At 43.6% G+C, this 16,141-nt stretch overlaps 1 protein-coding gene across 2 annotated transcripts; it reads left to right on the top strand.

Annotated features, from left to right (window-relative positions):
* The first annotated feature begins 203 nt into the window (after positions 1 to 203).
* Positions 204 to 15,615, top strand: TARDBP (TAR DNA binding protein). Of its 2 annotated transcripts, none has more exons than XM_089655116.1 (6): positions 204 to 446; positions 2,803 to 3,052; positions 10,036 to 10,199; positions 10,299 to 10,439; positions 11,405 to 11,575; positions 13,965 to 15,615. In XM_089655116.1, exons 1-6 carry the CDS (start codon positions 387 to 389, stop codon positions 14,484 to 14,486), a joined length of 1,308 nt encoding a protein of 435 aa, XP_089511242.1. In that variant the 5' UTR covers positions 204 to 386; the 3' UTR covers positions 14,487 to 15,615. The 2 variants fall into 2 exon arrangements, with proteins under 2 accessions (XP_089511242.1, XP_089511241.1); XM_089655115.1 differs by having other exon boundaries at positions 205 to 533.
* Positions 15,616 to 16,141: the final 526 nt, after the last annotated feature.

Below are 16,141 nucleotides of genomic sequence, written 5' to 3'. Positions count from 1 at the left end.
TGAATGTTCACCCTGGACATGAAGAGAAGTCACATTCTATGCACATATTCGTGTTACTGGGGGGGAAGTTTCCCTTTCACAGCTCTATTTCAGAACAATGAAGGGCGAAGCATGCCTTACAATCTGCGCGTGCGCGCTGACAACCGCCTCGGACGCAGGCCGTACCACTTACTCCCCTTCCGGAGGTGTGGACCGCCTCAGTTTCCGTCACTCCGCTCCGCGCCGACCAAAACCTTTCACGATCCCACACATCTCCTTCAGATTCGTATTATAGCCCTGCCGCGCTGGTAAGGGACGAAGGACGGATCGAAGGAGATAACGGGGGACGTTGTCGTCGTAGTCCTCTACCTTCCCCCTCTTTGGTCGGTGGTAGTTCCTCTCGACAGATGAGGATTGGAGCGGAGTTTGTCGGGCGCCATTTTGTGCGGGAGCTGAGTTCGAGGGAGGTGAGAGACGATTGTATGTGCGCGCGTTACCCCGGTGTGCGGTGTCCGGTCCCTCTAGGGAATCCTCCATTATCCTCTATGGAGCAGGTGCGTGAGTGCAGGCAGGCCGAGCGGGAGCGGAGGCCGCATGGCTGAGGCCTAGTCAGGGAAGGAGGGCTTGGAGGCCTGTGGGTGCTGGTGAGGATCGGCCAGGGAAGGGTTACTTAGGCCGGGTTCACACAGGAATGAAGCGGCCACTGTCCATTCCCGGGGGGGCGGTGGTAGGGGGCAGTGTGGGTCTCCATTCATCGCATCACATGGCCCCCCTTTTTTTTTTTTTTTTTTGTACCAACTTTATTTGAAGAGTACAAAATGAACACTTCATGCACATCCATGCGCTGCAGCACCCTTGTGCACGGTGCGCCACATTTTACAGCAGCCCAGCCATAGACTGTTCCCGAGTGAATGGGACACATAGGAAACCATTGTATTCTGTGTCCTTGCAGTGCGAGACCTGTACATTCAGCGACCTTATTAACCACATTGTGGCCCTCCAGGTGTTGGGGAACTAAAAATCCCATGAGGCATTGCAAGGCTGACCGTTACATGACTCCCAGAGGCATGCTGGGACTTGTAGTTTTGCAGCAGCCGGAGGGCCGCAGGTTGGGCACCCATGTTTAACCCCTTCCTTCTGGCCCTTTAAGATGTTTTTAAAGGCTTGGAGGTGGGCATTGCAGTCATGTGATTGGCGGTCAGTGGTCACATGTGTGGAAGGCTCCCAATCACAAGTATGCATCAGGAGCTTTCCTGTTTGTTTTACTTTGCTGGGAGCATGCTTTGTGCACAGTAAAATGCTTACATAAGGAGATATATATATATATATCCTTTTATATTATAATTTTAAATTATAAATTTTTTATATTATAATTTTAAATTATTAAATTTATTATAATTTTTGTTTTTAAGTAAAAATATATATATATATATTTTTTTAAATAAAAAAAAAATATTTTTTTAAAAGATATATATTTTTACTTATATAATTTTTTTTTAAGTAAAAATATATATTTTTTAAAAAAAAAAATTTTTTTATTTTAAAAATATATATATATTTTTACTTTAAAAAAAAAAAAAATTATAATAAATGTAATAATTTAACTATCTTTTTTTAAGTAAAAATATATTTTTTTAAAATAAAAAAAAATTATTTTTTTAAAAAAATATATATTTTTACTTAAATTATATAAGTAAAAATATATTTTTTTTAAAAAAAATATATATTTTTTTTGCCATCTGTCCCACTGGGTAGATTTCCCTTCACTTCCTGTCCCATAGCCAACATAGGAAATCCTTCCAAAGTGAAGGAATCCCTGGTTGTCATCTGAGCTAGTGTCCCCATAGGAAAATTTTCTCCTTTTGCTGTTCGGGGGGGGGTTACAATTCCCTTTAAAGTGATGCATGTCCATACTTACCTGCTGTGTGAAGTGGTTTTGCACAGGGCAGCCCGCAGGCTCCTCTTCTGGTTCCCCGCAGGCTCTCCTGGCTCCTCCTTTGTCCGCTTCCCGCAAAGCAAGCAGCCTGTTATAAAATGTCTGTTTTGTTTTTGTTTGTTTGTTTTCCTGCCATCTGTTTCCCATTGGGGAGATTTCCGTCAACTTCCTGCACTTTAGCCAACTAAGGAAGTGAGAGGAAATTTCTCCAAAATGAGTAGACCCCTGGTTGTCACCCAAACTTTTGTCCCCATTGGAAGATTTCTCCCCTATTCTTGTTTTGGTGACAACCCAAAATTGGGCAATTTCTTTCACTTCCTGTGGAAAAGGTAGAGGGTGGATCTCCCTATTGGGGACACAGACTGCAATAAAAACCTGACGGAGTGTAATCCCTCTCCACTCTGTACAGAGGTTTTGGGGCAAAATATCTATTTCTACTTTAACTCTGATGCTAAATGCAGGAAGATCAGACAACAAAATCTTTTGTGAAGCATTATTTATTTCAGGTACTTATATAGCGCCGTCAGTTTACGCAGCGCTTTACATATATATTGTACATTTACATCAGTCCCTAACCCTCAAGGGGCGTACAATCTAAGGCATGGCTGTCTTTGTAATGGTCACGGTGGGTGTACAGAGCTGAAACCTTCAGCATTTGCAGTTTGTGTTGGCTCAGGAAGTGAAGGGAAATGTTTCCATGGGGGGCACAACATCCAAATAATCACTGTATTAATATGGAGATGGGTAAGAACCCCTGGCAGGTTATTACTATATATCTGCCTGTCCCGGTGCCACCTGCTCCACATTTCTTATCCTGGTGTCACTGGAACAGGAAGAGAAATGAAAATCCTTTAACAATGTTACAAGTTTGTGTTTTTCTTACCTAGTTTGCAGTCATGGAAATGGAATATATTCGCGTGGCGGAGGATGAAAATGAAGAACCTATGGAAATTCCCTCCGAAGATGACGGCACAGTCCTCCTGTCAACAGTTACAGCGCAGTTCCCTGGCGCATGTGGCCTTAGATACCGGAATCCAGTGAATCAGTGTATGCGTGGAGTCAGATTAGTGGAAGGAATCCTTCACGCACCAGAAACAGGATGGGGAAATCTCGTCTATGTTGTAAATTACCCCAAAGGTGAGTGCTGATTAAAGCGCACCATCATTATTGGGCAGCTTCCTGAAACCGCAGGACCTCATAGAAATCTATTGGAAAATGCAGCTAAACTGCGTGAAAAGCAGTGTGATGTTCCCCTTAATTTCTTACAAGGGTTCTGTGGTGAGATCTCGGCACCAAATTTGATTCCAGCTTCTACATTAGGCCTTCCGTGTACGCAGGGCATTTGCTCAGCCCTTCTTGGGCCCCATGTACACGGGACACTTCTGAACGATGGAAGCGGACTGCTGGAAAACGTAGATTAAAAAAACGTCTGTATGCATACTATGTTTGCTTTTAGAAGCATTTTTTTTAAGATCACCTCAGGAGACCTTCCAAAATGCACTGAAAAACAGTAAATTATTATTATTATATAGTATTTATATAGCGCCAAAGGGTATGCTCAGCGCTGTACAGTAGCAAGGGGGACGGAACATGAGACAAGACAGTAACAATACCATACACGAGGGGTTCGAGGGCCCTGCTCTTTCGAGCTTACAGTCTAGGAGGGAGGGGAAGGTGGCACAGGAGGAGATGGCTGTGGGGGATGGAGTGGTGGGTGGAGTGGAGGAGGTTAATTGTTAGGTGAGGTCGGGTGTTGGGTGAGGTCGGGGTAGGCTTCCCTGAAGAGGAGGGTTTTCAGGGTGCGCCTGAAATTGAGGGTAGGTGACAGTCTGATGGATTGGGGTAGGGAGTTCCATAGGATGGGGGAAGTTCTAGAGAAGTCCTGCAATCGGGCGTGGGAGGAGGAGACCAGGGAGCTAGAAAGCAGGAGGTCCTGTGAGGAGCGGAGGGCACGGGTAGGGTAGTATCTGGGTATCAGGTCAGTTATGTAGTTCGGGGCGGCATTGTGAGTGGCCTTGTAGGTCAGAGTTAGCAGCTTGAACTTGATGCGTTGGGCAATCGGGAGCCAATGAAGGGATTGGCAGAGGGGGGAGGCAGATGTGGAGCGCTTGGTGAGGTGGATGAGTCAGGCCGCAGAGTTTAGGATCGACTGGAGTGGGGATAGCGTTCGTTTGGGTAGGCCAGTAAATAATGAACCATTTCAGCCATTTTGAGACAAATGGAGCAGAAGCAGAGAGAGCAGTATTTGTTGCGATTAGCTGTGTTTTTTTTTTTTGTGTTTGGATGTGTTACAGCTCATTTCTGTGCAGAAATTGTGTCCAACTTATTTTTTTTTTTTTTAAGTAAAACCTCAAAGTATGGTGTATCAGGTCCATTTGAGTACCGGGAAAACACTTTCCATGCATTTTTCATGATCAAAAAAGGCTCTGGACAGCATCTGGGAATGGAAGTGGTAAAAAAAAAAACCTATAAACTCGGCTAGCCGCGTTTACAAGCGTTTGAAGCGCTGATGAAAATGTCCTGAACGCAAGTTTTCTGCGTTTAAAAAAAAGACAGTAAACTCAACTTGCCTGTAAACGACGATGTGTACATGGACACATTGGAAAACATTAGGGAGAGTTCAGGGGCTGCTGAAAAAACCGCTGAACAGCTCCTAAACGCGAGTTTCAGCTGCAGTGTCTATGAACCCTTAATGCCTTTCATCCTGGCAGCGATGTTTTGGCAGGAAAAAAAAAATGCTTGATGCATGTAAATGCAGTTAGGTGTGTTCAATGCTTGGACATTCATTTAATTGGCTGGATTTATCGTTTATTCTGGCTATTGAAATTAACACTCAAGCACTTGGCACTTCTAGCGTTAACATTCGTTTACACACATCCATTTGTCTGTGTTGTTTGTGTTTTTTTTTTTTCAAACATAAATTATTTATATAGCGCCAACAGTTTGCTCAGCGCTGTACATTATAATGGGAGACAATACACGAGACAGTACAGTAACAATACAATACACGAGGGGTTCGAGGGGCCTGCTCCTTGGAGCTTACAATCTAGGAGGGAGGGGAGAGTGGTACAGGAGGAAATAGCTGTGGGGGATGGAGTGGTGGGAAGAGCGGAGGAGATCGGCAATTAGGTGAGGGCGGGGTAGGCTTCTCTGAAGAGATGGGTTTTCAGGGTGCGCCTAAAGGTGAGGAGGGTAGGTGACAGTCTGATGGATTGGGGTAGTGAGTTCCAGACGATGGGAGAAGTCCTGGAGTTGGGCGTGGGAGGAGTAGACCAGGGAACTGGAGAGGAGGTCTTGTGAGGAGCGGAGAGTACAAGTTGGGTGGTATTTGGATATTGGGTCGGTGAGGTAGTTTGGGGCAGTGTTATGAACAGCTTTGTATGTCAATGTTAGTAATTTGAATTTCATGCGTTGGGCAATCGGGAGCCGGTGGAGGGAATGACAGAGGGGGGGTGGCAGAAGCGGAGCGGTTGGTAAGGTGGATGACTCTGGCCGCCGATTTCAGGATAGACTGAAGTGGGGATAGCCTGTGTTGGGGTAGGCCGGCGAGGAGGGAGTTACAGTTGTCAAGTCGTGATATAATAAGGGAGTGAATGAGTTGCTTTGTAGTTTCTGGAGTTAGGAACGGTCGTATTTTGGAGATGTTGCGGAGGTGGAGTCTGCATGAATTTGTCAGCGATTGGATCTGGGACTGGAAACGCAGATTGGAGTCAAGGATGACACCTAGTACTCTGGCTTGCAGGGTGGGACTGATGGTGGCATTGTTGGTCCTGATGGAGAGGATGGGGGGTGCGGGCTGGGGGGAATACTAGGAGCTCGGTTTTGGAAAGGTTTAATTTGAGGAAGTGGAGTGACATCCAGTCTGTCGTTCAGAAGGCAGGTGATTCGGGCGGAGACTGAAGAGGTGAGGCGAGGGGTAGAGATAGATTTGCATGTCATCAGTATAGAGATTGGTAGTTGAAGCCATGAGAGTGTATCAGTTGGCCAAGGGAGGAGGTGTAGATGGAGAAGGGAAGGGGCCCGAGGACAGAACCTTGAGGGACACCAACAGAGAGGGGGAGTACAAACATTGCTACTACTGGAAGTCCTGGCAGTGGGGTTTTCTTTGCATGCCTGTGTGAACCTAAAGCTGTGCATACATGAGCAGAAATTTGGTTTGTTCAGGAGGTACTTCACATCAGTCACCCCACATCTATGTATTCTAGAGACAGGAAGAGTGAGTTTATAACTTTTTATTAAAAAAAAAAAAAAAATATAATGCATGGATTTTTTTTTTTTTTTTGATCAATGATTACAAATTTATAAATTGGCAAATAAGATTTAAAAACTTGCTACCTCAATATGCACGTCAGCAGCTGATGGTTTTTTGTGGTAACCCTCTAGTAGTATCTAGGTTATGCCAATTGCTACCTCTTTAAAGTGGAGCTTCACCCAAAAAGGGACAATTTAAGGCCTCCTTTGCTCCTCCTTAAGAAAGCACACTTTTTTTTGGGGGGGAGGGGGTACCTGGTTTTGACAGGTACTCACTCCAACTTAATCTCTGACCACCTAAGCAATCTGAGTGGAACTTCTGCTCCCGACCCCTCTCGGTCTTTTGGGCCACATCACAGGTCCCAGAAGGCTGCGGGACCATTTGCAGTGGGCAGCCTGCTGTGAAGTCGTAAGCTGTAATAACCGGGTGAGCACGTCGCTGGGTCCTGGGAAAGTCAGCAGCCACTTTTTTGTAGCTGCTAAATTTTTTACAAATATGACTGGAGCTCCTTTTTAAGTCCCCTCCAGCCATGCTTTATATTGGAGGCGATCCCTCCATCAATCAAGATGTGATACCCCGCCCACTGTGTTTTGGTAGTTAGTGGGCGTAAGGGAGGGAGTGGGCTGTCATTTTTCTCTATATACGTTCCACTCTATACAGTGGGAACATGCACTGGAGGGAGCAACTGAACAGCAGGATTGTGTGTCAGGCATGCGATAATGCGTACAGACTGGGTTTAGTGACGTTTTCTGATCGTGTATGAGGCCTTAAAGCTCGAAGTGTAAGTTTAACCACTCCACTGCTGGAGCAGAGGGTAAGGTAGGACTTGGCAAGCTGTCAGGAGGGCACATATCCTTTTCTCTTGGAGGGGACATAGGTCTTTTGACGCCGACATCACACAAATATGCGGCCTCGCGGAACTGGGCTTTTTTCCGTGGGGCCACATATTTGTGTACTTGTCTTTGTGCTGGAACCGTGCTGCACTACAAAGACCGCATGTTGTAAAAAAAATCAAATTAAATACAAAATACCTAGATCAAGGTTTGATCTAGTTCAGCGCTAGGGTTATTGTTTGGGTCAGAGTCAAAGGTCAGGATTTAAAAAAAAAAAAAATAAAAAAAAAAATAAAAAATTGATGTGTCAAATGTTAGGTAAAAAAAAAGACAAAAACAATGCGCACTATTGTTTCCGGGCTGTATTACAGGTACAGACAACAAATACACATGGTATCGCTGCAAGCTGGAGAATTTATTTTGGGTTGTTTTGGTAGGTTATGGTAGTAACAAACACAGCTAAATAAAAAAAAAAAAAGAAAAAAAAAAAAAAAGGTTTTTTTACTATTTTGGGCCAGTTTTCCTTTTGATAATAAAAAAAAAAATCAGGAGCTGTCCATTTACCATCAAATGAAAGCCCAATTTTGTCCTGAAAAAAACGCGGTATAATTCACCTGGATGTACAAAGCAGCTGTGATATGTACGGTTTTACTAACACATGTCAACACTTTAAAATTGTGCTTAGGCATTTAGATTTGTTTTACCCTTAGGCAGGGTGGATTTGATTTAAATCACTAGTCCGTCAGGCTTGATGTAAATCCTAGTTTTCTACATAAAGACTAATTCTTGCTGGTATAACTTTTAATATACAAGTAGATGAAGATTTTTAGAATAACAACTTTTCATATTAGTTTTTTTTATCCCCAGTTTAATAGGTTAATCATTCATATTTGGACAACTTTTCTGTTGTACTTAGGAAGGAGAAAAATAATCATTACCTTAATGATAACAATTTAAATAGATTTATTCAACAGAAACAATAACATTCCAGCATATGTGATTTGCTTAAACGTCCATGTTTAACTAATTTGGCTAAACAAAATATATATTTTAACCTCTTGCCGACCGCGCATAGCCGAATGACGGCTTCACCGCGGCCGGCCAGTTCTGAGTGGACGTCCTATGACGTCCTCCCAGAACGCGCTCTCCTGCGCGCCCCAGGGGGCGCGCACCCGGCGATCTCCGTGATCGCTGTGTCCTACGGACACAGCTGATCACGTGATGTGGTGAAAGGCCGATCCCACCGGCCTTTTACCACGTGATCAGCGGTGTCCAATGACACGCTGATCACAGGGAAATGCAAGTGCCGGTTCTCGGCTGCACTTTCCTCACGCTGTCAGATCGTGAGGAAAGTACTGCCGAGAACCGGCAGTTGTCAGAGCGGGGATCGGCACCGATCATCAGGGCACTGATGATCAGTGCCCTGATGATCGGTGCCCAGCAGTGACACCCGCAAGTTCCGCCCAGCAGTGCGCCCACTAGCCCCGCCCACCTGTGCCCAGCAGTGCCCCCACCTGTGCCCAGCAGTGCCCCCACCTGTGCCCAGCAGTGCACCCACCTGTGCCACTCTGCAGTGCCACCTACCTGTGCCCAAAAGTGCCACCTACCTGTGCCCAGCAGTGCCACCCACATGTGCCCACCAGTGCCACCCACCTGTGCCCACCAGTGCCACCGACCTGTGCCCACCCACCAGTGCTGCCCACCAGTGCAGCCCAGCAGTGCTGCCAGTCAGTGCCACCAGTCAGTGCCCAGGGGTTGTGCCAGTCAGTGCCCAGAAGTGATGCCAGTCAGTGCCGTCTATCAGTACCCATCATCAGTGTCACCTATCAGTGCCGCCTATCAGTGCTGCATATCAGTGCCGCCTATCCGTGACCCCTATTTAGTGCTGTCTATCAGTGCCGCCTATCCGTGCCACCTCATTAGTACTGCCTATCAGTGCCCTTTAGTGCTGCCTATCAGTGCCGCCTATCAGTGCCCATCAGTGCCGCCTCATCAACGCAAATCAGTGAAGGAGAAAAAATACCTGTTTGAAAAATTTTATAAAAGAAACAAACTTTTTTTTTTTCAAATTTTTTGCACTTTTTTTAATTTATAGCGCAAAAAGTAAAGCGCCCAGTGGCAATTAAATACCACCAAAAGAAAGCTCTATTTGTGAGAAAAAAATGATCAAAATTTCATATGGGTACAATGTTGCATGACCGCGCAATTGTCAATCAAAGTGCGGCAGCGCTGAAAGCTGAAAATTGGCCTGGTAAGGAAGGGGGTATAAGTGCCTGGTAGGCAAGTGGTTAAGAAACTTGGACAGTCAGCCCCTCCTCCTCACACTTAGTTTCACTTTCTTCTTGTGCAGATCTATTCCACTCCAAACAATCAGAAAAATATTGTTTCTATTCTATTCACTGAACTTCTTGAAACTTCGCACTGAAGGGGTTGATTCTGTATTCATAGGTTTGTAGAAGTTAGGATTCAGGTCTTTTTCTTAACTCTGTTCATGTTATAACATTTTTGCTGTGAAGAAGAGGCATGTGATCTCCGCTGAGTCAAATTCAGTTTTGAGAACTGCAAAAGTAAACCAAACATCTGTGATAATATCTTGTAGGCAGAGAAACTGCCCAATCTCACAAAAACCTCTGGAAGAGCATGACATTGTGAATGGATTCATGGAATTTATTTACCAAAAAAATTAAACATATACAGCCTTATTCTACATAATTAAACTAATCTTTATTTCATGATGGAATAACCTTTGGATGGTAATATATTTTCCTCAAAAAGCATTTTATTTAAAAAAATCTGATTTTAAATAATAAAAATCTTTTTTTTTTTTTTTTAAATCATTGGTTTTTATCCACCCTGCCCTTAGGCGTGAAGGGGTTAAAGTATAAAACTTTCACCTTGTAAAATAACCCATTCAGAAATTAAAAGCAAAACACTTTTTTTTTTTCTTTTTTATTCGGGGTGGGGGTGGTCGCAGAGGGGTTACTTCCCCCCCCCCCTCGCTGATTTGATATATATAATTTTTTTTCTTCTATTAGACAACAAGAGAAAGATGGATGAAACCGATGCTTCTTCAGCTGTTAAAATAAAGCGTGCCGTTACAAAAACATCTGATCTCATTGTGTTGGGACTTCCATGGAAAACGACAGAGCAGGACCTTAAAGAATATTTCAGTACATTTGGAGAAGTAATCATGGTCCAGGTATTTTTTTTTTCTCTCTCTGATGTAAGAATTTTGTTTTTTGTGTGCTGCCTGTACCAGTTGTTAAATTGTAGTTTTTTGTTTTTTTTTCTCTTGCAGGTTAAAAAAGATGCCAAAACAGGTCATTCAAAAGGCTTTGGATTTGTTCGCTTTGCAGACTATGAAACACAGGTGAAAGTAATGTCACAGCGGCACATGATAGACGGGAGATGGTGTGATTGCAAACTTCCTAATTCAAAGGTAAGAAGAGATGTCATGTTTGCAGTGTCTTAAGTGCTTATAAGTGCTTAGATCTCCTGAAAGGCTGAGTAACTTTAAAAATAAATAATGCTTTTTGCAGGTAAAAATCAGCTTTTTTTTTTTTTCTTTTTTTTTTCTTCCCGCCTAGTAGCCTGCAGAACATTGCACACATAAGCTGATCAGATGCAGTGTCCCTATCCTGCAGAGACTTCGGCTGTCTTACCTGTACCTCCCATACAGGTAGACCGTTACTGGAAGAAAGGAAGAATCAATGAAATTTTAAAGCTGCGCTCACCAACGCCCTCAGTTCATTGAGAACTAAAAGCCGTTTGTGGCTGTTTTGAAATATCTACCTTCCTCAATTTGATTGTAAAGTCCCCCTTGTGTGGGGTTTTTTAAGTGTTTTTTTTATATTTTCAAATTAATAAACATCTGTTCTGGAATTGCACAGAGCAACCCAGAACCTAATTTTCTCAAATCCAATGGTCCTTGCTCCTCTTCTTAGTGTACCCCATAGCAAACTGTTTGCTAAGGGGGCACACCTGCGTGCTAGCTTCTGAACCTCACTGTCTGTGTCCATAGACAAAACGCAGCTCGGCCCTGCTTACTCTTTACAGGATTTGACTGACAGGAGTTGGAGCCAATCAACCTAAAAGGGCTGTTAGGGACAGTGCTGGATTGGGCGAGGACTGGGGTAAGTATTGGGGGATGGGGGATACTATTATAAGATTATCTGGAACATTTTTTAGGTAAATGCTTAAGGTTTAGAGCCCCTTTTGTTTACTTTACTGTTTTCACTACTGATGTGGTCTTGCTATGAAATGTATATCTGTCTAGACTGGCTTTAAGTGGTTGCTATAATTTAGCGTTTGATAATTTTATGAGCTAGCGACTAGATCAGAGCACATGAGCAGTTAGTTTAGTTATGAAGTGCACTTTTACATTTTTGTCTTTTATTTTTTCAGCAAAGCCCAGATGAGCCCATGCGCAGCCGAAAAGTCTTTGTTGGCCGCTGTACGGAGGACATGAGTGCTGAAGAGCTTCGGCAGTTCTTCTCTCAGTATGGTGAAGTTGTAGATGTGTTCATCCCAAAGCCTTTCAGAGCATTCGCTTTTGTCACATTTGCAGATGACCAGGTATGTTCTGTGCACTGTCTAAAGCCTGGTTCACACTGGAAGTTTTTTTTTTTTTTTTTTTTTTTTTTCGTCCAGCGGGTTGAATGACAGATCATGTAACCACACAGGTGTTGGTGCAGCGATCTTCTCCACTGTGCCATTGTGTTCGGACAGGGGGACAGTCCATCTTCCAGACTACACTGATTAGCTATTGACTTAAGCGACTTATTCCTTCAGACATACAGCTGTAGACACGGACTAAAGTTAGTTGGTTCCTGCTGTGTGTCCCTAGCATTAGTAACTACAGTCATTTATGAAATACACAGTAACAGTAAAGGAACAAACCACTTTAGTGTTTTTAAAAAAAAAAAAAAAAAAAAAGTTTTACTTGCCTGTGAAGTACCCTATATCCCAGTGCTTTCCAACCTCAGTTCTCCTGTAGTCCCAACAGGTCCAGTCGTGTTTTGGGAATTTTTTTCCTTAACCACTTGCCTGCAGAGCGCCTATATCCCCTTCCTGCCCAGGCCAATTTTCAGCTTTCAGTGCTGTCGCACTTTGACAATTGCGTGGTCATGCAACACTGTATTCATATAAAAAAATTTTTTTTTTTGGGACCTCTTTTGGTGATATTTAATCACCACTGGGTTTTTTATTTTTTGCTAAACCGAAAACTGAAAAGTGTTTGGTTTTTTTTTTCCTCTTGTTACAATATTTTGTAAATTAGTAATTTTTCGCCTTCACTGATGTGCGCTAATGAGGCTGCAGTGATGGGCACTGATAGATAGTACTCATATGGCACTGAAAGGCAGCTCAGATGGGCACTATGTGGCATTGATGTGCACTGATGGGGGTTACACTGATCATCAGTGCCCTGATAATCGGTGTAGATGTCCCCTCTGAGGAATGCCGATTACCGGCTCTCCTCTCAGTGTGACAGCTTGTGAGGAGAGGAATGCGGATAACCGGCATTTCCTTATTTACATGCGATCAGCTGTGATTGGACACAGCTGATCACATGACAGAGCCAAAGTCATCTGCTCTTTCCACTGATTTGGTGATCCGCTGTGTCCCAGGGACACAGCGCACCACCAATCGCTGCACGCTTCTGGATGCGCGCACGCACAGAGTGCGAGGACGTCCTCCCAGAATGAGAACCGCCTTGCGCCCGCATTTCTATATATATATCTATCTATAATATATATCTATCGCCTGGAAATGTGACATTTTGGGGGTACTTTAGGACTGAGGTTGGGGGAATAATACTTTACCCTGGCAGATTGCATGTTTTGTGGCTTTTCCACACACCAGAATGGCAATAGATGGATTGAAATTTGTTTTGGTCTCTGCTGATCCAGCCAAATTTCGATCCTCTATAGCCAGTGTAAAGTGAAGCCTGTGAGAACTGCTGCAGTTCAGGTAAGGCTTTAGTAGGGGCCCCACTAAAAAAACAAAAAAAAACAAATTGTTTTACTTATTTTTTGTGGCACATTTTTTAGCAAAACACTAGACCATTTTGAGCTATCTAAAGGTTGGATGTGGGATCACAATTAAGGTGTTAACAGCAGCTCTGTCCTTTTTTTGTGTTTTAGTGGCAGCACAGGAGTATCTATTCTGTTATTAACCTGTTTCTTTACAGATTGTACTTTTAGGCAAGGTGGTGTCCGTTTCTTTGTTTAGGGTTTTGTTTTTTTTGCTTTTTATGTGGGCTCTGGCCTGTTTGGTAGACTGTCTACTGATGGCATGCTGCTAGGCTTGCCCCCCTCCGTTAGTGAATGGGGTGAAGTGACATGCAGTGCTCTTAGTGCCTCCTGGGGATATTCACGTCACATTTCCCAGGAGGTGCTGGGTACACTAACACCATTCAACCAGGTGAAATGACTGAGCGATCGGGTAAATGGGCCAAACTTTAAAAATAAATAAAAAAAGAGGGGGAGAAAAGCTATGTGGAGTCAGTAGAATGGGTGAAGATCCGATTTAAAGTTGCTTTCACACTGCTGCATGTTAAAAAAAAAAAAAAAAAAAAAAAAAAAATATGCATATGAGTGTTTTGCTGGTTTTTTTTTTTTTTTTTCTGGTTGTCTGAAATCGGTGTGCACCTGGGAAAAACTCACAACTTTAAAAAAAAAGCCTTTTTTTTTTTTTTTCCCTATGGGGAGGTGCAGTTTTATACATTCACCAAAAATGCAGGAAGCGAGACTTTTCAAAATACAATTGACTGGTGTGAAGAGTTCCCCAGGATCTAAAAGAAAGCGGCGTGAAAAACTGATCAGTGTGAATGGGCCCTAAAATGAAATTACCTACACATATAAGTTATAGTCCAGTCATTTCTTGGAGACTGCAAAATTTGTGACGGTGGCACAGCTGATGGATGTTTGGTATATAACCATTGATGGTGTTTTTTATCTTCTAGGTGGCACAATCTCTGTGTGGAGAAGACCTAATCATCAAAGGGGTCAGCGTTCATGTGTCAACAGCTGAACCCAAACACAACAACAACCGAGCGCCCTTGGATAGGGCAGGAAGATTCCCAGGGCCAAACTTTGGGAACCAGGCCTACCCCAACAATAGGCCAAACAGCAGTGGCCTTGGTAACAGTCAACCGAACAATATGGGGGGTGGCGGTGGAATGAATTTTGGGGCCTTTAGCATCAACCCAGCTATGATGGCAGCTGCTCAGGCAGCTCTTCAAAGTAGCTGGGGCATGATGGGCATGTTGGCTAGCCAACAGAACCAGCCTGGTCCACAGGGGAATAGTCAGGGCCAGGGGAATCAGCCTAGGGACCAGTCACAGGGTTTCGGGTCAGGTAGTAACTCCTATGGCTCAAACTCTGGTGCTATAGGCTGGGGTTCACCAAACGCTGGTTCTGGTACTGGGTTCAATGGGGGCTTTGGCTCAAGCATGGATTCAAAGTCATCGGGGTGGGGTATGTAGAAATAATAGTTAGAGAGGTGACTGGGGTGAACAAACATTTCCTAATTTTGTGGTAAGTACAATGTAAAATGAAGTTTTTTTTTGGAATGTTTCCTGAAAGTTTTCTTCAAGTGTGCAGCTGCGCCTGCTTCACAAAGCAAGATGGCTGATACTTGTGTTCTTCGATGCTGCATGTTGAAGAAAAACCAGCTGACATTACCTGATGTATAACTTTATTTTTTTTTTTTTTTTTATTTCCATTTTGTAAATGAGTGATTCTGAATATGTTTAGGACAGTCTTCCCTTATTGTTTTCACTGCTTCGTCAACTGATCTCTGCTCCTCACTTTTGTCTGCCCGGGACCTGGCACACGCAAGCATCTCTTTAATAAGCCACGCTGGATCTCTCTTCCCCTCCCCCTGCACACCGTACCCAGCAAGAACGCCTCCTCTGTGGCCTTTAAGAACGGTGGGTGAGCCATTTTTAATCCGCTACTTTATTTTCGTGGAAGTCGTGCCAGCGCTTCTGAACGCACGGCTGTGAGGTGGAACCAGAAGGCTTGCTTGAACTGTGGGATTGGTGTTACCAAGGAATGAGAGGCTTGGGTATGAGCGAGAACAGAGAGCGCGTGCGCAGACCTGGTGGTGCATTATGGGAATATATTTTTTTCTTTTTTTTACATGAAGGTGACTATGTGTCTCTGGATCCATTGACCTTGGTGATTGTGTGCAGAGAGCAGTGGGAGCCAGTAACGTACGAATGTTTCTTGCATTCAGAGGACTTGTCCAGTTTGGAAGACTGAGGCCTTTCCTGCCTAAAAGATTGTTTGAAATCAGTTTGTGTACAAAAATTTTTTTTTTTTTCCCCCCTTTCCTGAAAACGTCTATTGCTGTGAATGCTGTATGAGGTGTTGCATTCTTTTCTGTTCACTGATAATGTGAGTCTCTGTGAACTGCATTTGATGCTGGTGGGGTGGGTGGTGAACGCTCTGGAGTGGCGTGAAATGCTCCTGTTTTTCTAGAGTGTTGGGACTGTTTTGGTTTGTACGTTATACCCAGAATGCCGTTTGCTGCAGATATGTGTTCTGTGTTTGGATGCTTTTTACAAGACTTGTCAATGTAGGATTCTTAAATAAAATGGATTAAATAAAGTCTGTTTTTGTCTTTTTATTCTTTCTTTCTACTTGAACTCCTAATTGTATTGATTTATTGGAATTCGCTGTCTTTACGATGTGTCTTGGAACACAGACTCTTCTTATTCATGAAGATTTGGTTATGTTGCCGCCCTCAGGTGGGTAAGGCTTCAGCTTTTGCAAGCATCTTGGTGTCTGCTTACCCTCATTCATTGCCTTGGGCCATCCCTATCATCATGGATTTGAAGATGCTTTGTCCTGTGGATGTATAATAACAAAATATTAATGAATAATTTTTTTTTCACACCTTAGATTGCATCATGGGCCACAGCCAGGCACCCCACACCTTGTGAAATGAGGACAAAACAAAGAGCGACATTTTTAATGCCGTGTGGTCTGTTCCAAACTTTTTTGGAATGAGGGTAAATATACTGGGTTGGGCATTATTTTTTGCACATGGAATAAAACTTTAAACACTTGGCGACTGCTTGCAATGTACTGCGGAGGGGCTGCCGCTGTGGGCAAAGCGATGTACCGATACGTT

The sequence above is a fragment of the Staurois parvus genome, unplaced genomic scaffold (genome assembly GCF_062004578.1).
Source record: "Staurois parvus isolate SC_StPar_1 unplaced genomic scaffold, SC_StPar_1.0 ptg000820l, whole genome shotgun sequence".
NCBI classification, from domain to species: domain Eukaryota; kingdom Metazoa; phylum Chordata; class Amphibia; order Anura; family Ranidae; genus Staurois; species Staurois parvus.
This window is presented reverse-complemented; position numbering and strand designations above follow the sequence as displayed.